Below are 8,777 nucleotides of genomic sequence, written 5' to 3' on the forward strand. Positions count from 1 at the left end.
AATGTGCATATATATATATATATATATATATATATGTGATCTCTAAGATGAAACATTATATTGCGAAAAATTAAATAAAATATATATACAAATTATGACATTTTATGGAAAACGTATGGATAATATATATATATATATATATATATATATATATGTATGTATTAGTTTTATGTGTATACTTCTGGTGTACATATATTTTTTCGATTTAACCATATATGTTTAATATATTGAAAAAGCTATAAAAGAATATTTTGATGATTAAATATTGACCAGGGGATGAACAGAAAAAAACATTTTCATTATGTGTAAAATATGTATCTAAATATATATTATATTTATCATAATTTTGTAACATAATAGTTTGTAAATCTGATTTTTTTAATAAAGATATATATGTATTAATTTTATTTGAAATATATTTCATCATACAAACCATATTTTCTCTTTTGATTATAGAATCGTTATTTAAATGATCATCATTTAATGTATCATATTCTATTAAAGGTTGTTTTTCAAGAGTGGATTGTATAAATTTCATGCGTAATATTTGTATATCAATAAATTTTATTAATCCAGCAAAGTTGATATTATAATTTGATAAGACATTATTTTGTTTGTAATAATTTTTTATAACCTTTTTTATTAATTCTATTGTATTTGTCATACTATCATTACATATTTGTAAAATATTGGTTTTGTTTTCCACATTATTCGTATATATAGAATTTATTATTTGCTTTACGTTACTTTTTGAAAATTTCTCCTTAAATAGATCATATACATTTTTATTTTTATTATACATACCAATATTAATTTGATTAAAAAACCATGATATGGTTATCATAATATATATAGAACATGTATTTTTTAATTGTTTAGGATTTCTTAATAAATAGGTTTCTATTAATTCTGTTCTTACAAAAAAGGTAGCATATACTTCTTGATTATATATATATTGAATATCTTCAATTATTTTTGTTGAAATATGAATGTAATTATAAATACTTTTAATATATGTATTTAAATTCATATCTGATACATTATATGTAATCATAAATAAAATATCACGATATCGTTTTCTTCGATTTTGTAAATAATCCATATATCTATTTCTTGATTTAGTTAACAAAAATGAATTTATATTCATAATCTTATCAATAGATTTTTTTAATACAAAGCATTCTTCCCATATCATGTCATTATTATCTTCTGTATTCGTTTTTTGTCTTTTCACAAATATATTTCTGAATTCTATTAAATATTTTTCAGTAATACCATTAAATATACCATTATGATATTGTAAATTATATAATATCTTCAATAAATCTAAATGTAACATTTTTATTAAAACATTACACGAATTGTTAAGATCATCTGTATTATATGTGACTGTTTTTTTTAAACTCGACAGTAAATTTGACAGTACATATGTCACTGGAATGTTAATTATGATTTCTTCATTATTTCTATCTATAAAAATTAAAGATTTGTTCATGAGCATATACATGGTCTCTACATATATCACCTTGCTCATCAAATTGGTTATCAAACATATATATGTATATATATATATATATATATATATATATTTATATATATATATTTATTTATTATATATATATTTTTTTTTTCTTACTTTTTTTATCATATTTTAACCGTATCTGTGGCACAGTTATTTCTACATAAAAATAAAATATATATATATATATGTACATATAATATGTTTATATTTTGTATATTATGATTACTAATTATTATCTTATTTATAATAATATTATTGACATGTGTAAATATATTCATGTTCCAATTTCATTTTTTTTAATTTTTTTTTTTTTTTTTTTTTTATTTGCCTACTCATATTTTGTATCATCAACTGCATGCTTTTTTCTCTACATTCTTTTATATCCTTATATATGTGCTTACACTTTTTACATATGAATATATATGCCTCATCTTTTGTATCTGACATATTGTAATATATTTCATTAGTCTTTTGTACATACGCATCTATACATTCTAAATCTTCTGATTTTTCGCTATTTGTCATATTTTCCTACATAAATGGAAAATAAAAATATATGTAAAATATAAAATTATTTTATTCAAATTATACATACATATATATATATATATGTGTAGTTTTTTCTTATTACCTTATCATGTACATAATATTCCTTTAAATCAATATCAAAAATACTGTCCAAATTTATATTTATAAATCCTTTTATTGAATTTCTATCTACATAAGACCATAGCGTATCTTTCAAGGGGATTCTAAATTCTTCTGTTATATTTTAATAAGAAAAAATATAAAAACAAATAGATAAATAAATAAATATATAAATAAATAAATATATAAATGTGCATATATATATATATTTCACTATATACAATTTAAAAGTTAATCAATGGGTTTATTCATTTTTAGGTATATACATTATTCTACTTATTTATTTGTTCTTTCAAAAACAATTGTTCAATTATATGGTTTACCTATGTCCTAAAATGATTGAATATAAGAAAAAAATAAAAATATATTGTATAAGAAATTTTTATATGATCTATTGTTTATTTTTTATTATGTACCAATGTAGAATCAGATGCTGTTGAATAATAAAGTGGGGAAAATTAAAAAAAAAAAAAAAATAATAAATAAATAAAAAGTATATATATATATATATATATATATATATATATATATATATGTATCTATCCTTCACTTTACTTTTGTTTTTATTTCTTTACCTTTGGATTGTGCAGGAGTATAAATTTCTAATGCAACAAAGAAATACATGTATACAAACATTTATATATATATATATATATATATATTAACTAATGTCTTATATGATATATAATTTGGATATTCACTTTTTTTCTTTACCTTGCTCATATATAGGGGGTGAGATAACTTCTTTGATATATAAAAAAAATATTACAATATATATATATATATATATTATTCTCCAGGTTATTATTATATATATAATGTCTATAATTTTTCATTTTACCTTCATCATTATCCTTTTTTGAAGGAACTAATATATTTAAAATAAAATAGAAAATAAAACATATATTAATACATATATATATGTCCACATATATTTATAATTGTCCATAAATATTTTTTCTTTTTCATTACCTCCTGTGCTATAAGAATCGGATGCATGTCCTGTATAATAATTAAAACATATATATATATATATATATATATATTATTAATATATATATATATTTTTTTTTTAAAATGAAAAACATATATATATATAATACTATTTATGTTTGTACCTCTCCTAATTAATAAACCAAATGTTGTAATTGCCAAAATATTATAACCAAACCACATTTTTTTCGTAAAAAAAAATAATTATTAAATGAAGGAGGAAGTTGCAAAAATAAAGAATACATAGATTATGTAGACAATTTTATAAATATTATTTAAAAAAGAAAAAAAACATATATATATATTTCATAAAAACAACATAAAAATATATATATATATATAATTATTTAATTATATAATTTTGTTTTAACTCAGAATTTTTCTATATTAAATTATATTATATTTGATTTTTTTTATACTTGTTGAGCTATTATTAAGGGTGACATCGCATGATCAAAATCATCAAAAAATTATGATATTGAGGTATTGGAAAATAATAAAATAAAATAATATAAAATTTTAGAGAAATATTAATAAGGGAAATATATATATATATATATATATATATATATATGCTTATTTTTTTTATTCATAATTTTATATTTTTAAAAATTTAATGAACATTTTCACTACCACAATAAATCAAATTATCTTCAAGACATATAAGAATTCATTTTTTCTTAAAAAAAAAAAAAAAAAAAAAAAATTTAATTCATTATCATCATATGATAATAAAATGTTTTCTCTTTATCATTTGAAAGGACGAAAGAAAAATATATATATATATATATATATATAATGTTGATGTTCCATTTTTATTTTTCTGTATGTGTTTTCTCGAGAATTTACAAATAATCTGCGACACATTTTTTGAAAATAATATATGAGAAGTATGCAAAATATATATAATATAATGTTGTTCGTATTTAATTATTTAAACGATGAGTATTTGATAAGTCTTCCTTATATAAAGAGATATATTATTCATTGTGTAAATAAAGGTTTCTTATTATTTTATATAATAAATAAATGTCACTTTATTAAATTACGATTGTTTCTATTTCTTTCTTCTTTAACAAAAAAAAAAATTAATATATATAAAAAAAAAAAATAAATAAAATAAAATAAAATAAAATCTGTCTTAAAATATAAATAAATAAATATATATATATATATATATATTTATGTGTATAAGATATATTTTACACGTGTGCTTTACTAAAATAAATTGTTATTATTTTCCTTTTTTTTTTTAGTCGTAGAAATAAAAAAAGAAATAATATGCATATTATAATATAGTCATTGTAATTTATATATTTTTTTTTTTAAAGTCTTTTAATATATCACAGCACAAAATTTTTTTAAAGTGGACAGATCTTTAGAGGACCTGGAAAATAAAAATAATAAAAAAATATGCGCACTGCTCTTTATTTTAATAATATTTATATTTACATTTATTGTAAAAAGGTTTGCTTTAACAAATGAAGGATTCTAAGAAAAAGGGCTCTTCTAAAAAGAGAGAAGAAAAACTTATGTTAATAAAAGAGGTAAATTGTAATATGAAATATATTATCTTATAATTGTTATATATATAAATATATATATATATATATATATATATATATATATATATATATATATATATATATTTATTTATTTAATTTTTGGTTTTCTTCTCTTAGCTTAACAAAATAAATGATGAAATAAATGTAGAGCAAAATAATGTTGAGGATTTAAGTGTAAAAATAAAAAATATAGATGGTCAAATATTTTTGGGATATCATGACATTAAGGTTAATACGAAAAAGGATATATACACATAAAATGAAATATATAAATATATATATATATATATATATATATATATATATATATATGTGTATTCATGTGTGTACTTATGTTTTTATTTATTTATTTCCCTTTTTATGATTCCTCATACGAAGATATTAAATGTGGAATTAAAAAATAAAGAAATAGAAGTTGAAGAGAAAAGGTCGCATAAATTACTATCGGAAAGGAATATAGAAAATATGATAAATAAATATATATTAAAATGTTATGAGAATTTCTTAAATAATTTAACAAAGAATGAAATTGAGATTGATACACTATCCAAACGAAAGGAGTAATCATTTTATTTAAAACTTTTAATATATATGACCAAAAGTTTTTTTAAAATAAGCAAACCATACAAACCATAAAAAAAAAAAAATATATATATATATAAATGTATATATATTATTTATATTTCTGTTATAAGAGATGATATGAAAGAACAGAAATCCAATAAAGATTTTCAAAAACTAACCACAGTAACAAGCATCAAACATTTAAACAAATTAAATTCCATCATATTATCACAAAATAAAATTATTGATAATATAAATAGAAAATTTACAATATGTCTCAAAAGAATGAAAGATAACTACTCTCGAAAAATTAATATGGTTCAAATAAAAAAAAAAAAAAAAAAAAATTATATATATATATATATATATATATAAATTTGTTCATACAAAGGTTTAATAACTATATGATAAAAATATTTATTGTTTCTTGTGATCAGCAAAGAGATAAAATGGACAAGGAAAGACAAAAAATTATTTTTAATTTACAAAAGGAAAAAAATGACCGAATAAAGTAAAAAATTTAAATAAAAAAAAAAAAAAAACATATATATATATATATATATATATATCTTTTTTATTGTCATATGGATATATATTTTTTATAAAAAAGAAATATCTTAACGACTTACAATGACAAAATTTTTAATATACAAAATTATTTCAAATTAATTCTGGATGATCAATTGGAACTCATTCAAAAATTAGAGGTACCACATCATAAATAGAAACATCAAAATAGATTCTCATATTTATAAATGGTAAATGTGTATCAATATAAATACACATATATATATATATATATATTAGGAGGAAAAACTTACTAAGAAAAAAAATTATTTTTCAAAAAGAAAGGGCTTAGAACAGCTAAAGAAAAACATATCCATTCAAAGAAGTAAGGCACTATATATATATATATATATATATATATATTGTTAAATATATAATTGGATACAATAATATTTAATGATATCCATTTTTTTTTTTTATATTTTTTAAGAGATTTTAGAAGGTGTGGAAAGAGACGCATACGAATTAGAGAGGAACATTGTTGACTATGAAAACTTAAGAAATGATTTGAAAAAAATTAAAGAAAAAAGAAAAAAACAACAAAAGATTCTACATGAGTTAAAACTAGAAACAGATGTAAAGAAAATGTTACTTACAAAAATATCAAATGAATATAAAACTATATATGATCAAAATAAAATGAAGTTATATGATTATCTTCAAAAATTGCTATTAGAGGTATAATTTTAAATAGAGAAAAATATGAACCAAATGAATAAAATGAACAAATATTTTTATTATATTAAATGAATGTGGATAATAAATTGTTTGACATTAATTTTATTTTTTGAAGAATTATTTCTTAGAGACCAAAATGAAGTTAAAAAATGAATCCCTGGAAGTAAATACTATAGAAGTAAGGGGCAAATACAAAACGGGATATAATGAATATTAATACTACGCAAAAAAAAAAAATATATATATATATATATATATATATATTTATATTTATTTATTTATTTATTTTTATGTTTATTTGATTAGTTAAACAAGTGGAAGGAGTCCAATAATCCAGAAAATAACGAAATATTAAATAACACATTGAATGAAAAGTTTCAAGATTTTAATATATTAAAAAACGAGATTGAAGAATTGATAGTACTGATAATATATATATATATATATATATATATGTTTGTATTTATATTTTAATAGATTAATACATGGTATTATACAAACGTTTTTTCGTATTTCATATTATCATTTGACTTATATATACACATATAAATATATTATTTTTACTTTTGTAAGGATGTGAATGAAAAAAATCACGAAAACTATAAAGCGATTATGCATTTAAATTATTTTAATAATGAAGATCTAGATATTTTAAAAAGAGAAGAACAAATAAATATAATATAAAAAAAAAAAAAAAAAAAAAAAAAAAAAAAATTCTTAATCATATATATATATATATATATATATATATAAATATATATGTATATATATTGGTGTAAAATATTTTACGATATGAAAAAATATTTATGTTCACACATTTTATATATGATAAAGTTGTGTCTTTTTCGGAACATACATATATTATATATATATATTATTTATTTTATATAATGAAGAAGAAAATTAATTTTTTTTTTTTTTATAGAATTATAAAAAATAAAATTTTGGCTTATATAAGACCACATAAAAAAAAAAAAAAGAAAACTTACATATAAATTGAAAAAATGAATTTAAAGCATTCTCATTCAGTCTACTTTTTTATATGGATGTATCAAAAAATATATGTATATTTATATGTATTGTGTATATATATATATATAATATAATATGTCTATAAAAAACACTTTCCAAAAAATGTATAAAAGATTTTACAATCAAAATTTCTAAAACATTTTAATAAATTATTTATTTAAAGAATATATATATATATATATATATATATATTTTTATTATATAAAAAATAAATTTTAATGATTATCTCTGTTATTTTAAAAATGGGTGATTAGTATATAATTGTGGTTTTGAAAAAAGAGTAAGAAGTTCTCATTTCATTTTTTTTTTTTTTTTTTTTTTTTCTTTTAATTATATTTTATTCATTATAAAATAAAGTCCACAGAAATTTTTAAACAAATAAAAAAAAAAAAAAAAAGAAAAAAGAAAATGTTAAAAAATAAAAATATAACATAAAACATAAAAGTATAATAATAAAAGAAAAATTCGGTCAATAAATGCCATTCCATAAATTAAATATTTAAAGAATTACGAATTAAAGGAAAAAATAAGAAATAAAAATAAAATGAAAAAAATAAATCATTAAATCAATATATTATCAATTAAATCTACAAAGTAATATTAAAATGGATATAAAACATTATATAGATTTTTAATAATAAAAATTGACTAATTTTTAAGTGATTAATTCAATTTCCCAACTATGATAAAATTTCCCTAAATTTTTTTTTTTTTTTTTTTTTTTTCTGTATATATTAAAAAATGTATATAAAATGTTTTTATATGCAATATAAAATAAAAAAAATATTATATATATATATATATATGTAAATAATTTTTTTTTTTTTTTTTTTTTTTTTTTTAAATATTTATATGTTTCTGTTCTATAAAATGTGTACAAAAGCGAAAAAAAAATTATTAAGAAGAAAATTCACACATTTGTACCTCTCTTAATTTATCATATATAATATATTATGAATCATTTTATATGCCTACCTTTTTAAAATATATGTAAATTTATGTATATATGTTTATATATATATATATATATATATATATATATATATACATATAATATATTTTTTTTTTTTTTTTAAATATGTTACACAATATGAAAATAAAATAAGGAGAGATTGTTAAAAGAAAAAAAAAAAAAAAAATACCCCCATATTAAATCCACAACAAAAAAAAAAAAAAATAAATAAATAATAAAACAAAACAAACAAAAT

At 17.1% G+C, this 8,777-nt stretch overlaps 2 protein-coding genes across 2 annotated transcripts; one reads left to right on the forward strand and one right to left on the reverse strand.

The window, feature by feature from the left end:
• Positions 1-205: 205 nt before the first annotated feature.
• On the reverse strand, positions 206-3,346 carry PF3D7_0624800 (conserved Plasmodium protein, unknown function; the record flags this gene model as incomplete). The annotated part of the gene is made up of 10 exons (XM_961137.1): positions 206-1,470; positions 1,637-1,678; positions 1,855-2,053; positions 2,154-2,284; positions 2,494-2,500; positions 2,746-2,772; positions 2,885-2,914; positions 3,012-3,038; positions 3,084-3,172; positions 3,289-3,346. The coding sequence occupies 10 exons, from the start codon at positions 3,344-3,346 to the stop codon at positions 206-208; spliced, it is 1,875 nt and encodes a 624-aa protein (XP_966230.1).
• Positions 3,347-4,644: 1,298 nt separating this feature from the next.
• On the forward strand, positions 4,645-7,221 carry PF3D7_0624900 (GAS8-like protein, putative; the record flags this gene model as incomplete). The annotated part of the gene is made up of 11 exons (XM_961138.2): positions 4,645-4,710; positions 4,846-4,956; positions 5,107-5,288; positions 5,424-5,610; positions 5,730-5,803; positions 5,903-5,999; positions 6,100-6,184; positions 6,290-6,537; positions 6,653-6,715; positions 6,844-6,957; positions 7,111-7,221. The coding sequence occupies 11 exons, from the start codon at positions 4,645-4,647 to the stop codon at positions 7,219-7,221; spliced, it is 1,338 nt and encodes a 445-aa protein (XP_966231.2).
• Between the last annotated feature and the right edge of the window lie 1,556 nt (positions 7,222-8,777).

This window comes from Plasmodium falciparum (assembly GCF_000002765.6).
Source record: "Plasmodium falciparum 3D7 genome assembly, chromosome: 6".
NCBI classification, from domain to species: Eukaryota; Apicomplexa; class Aconoidasida; order Haemosporida; family Plasmodiidae; genus Plasmodium; species Plasmodium falciparum.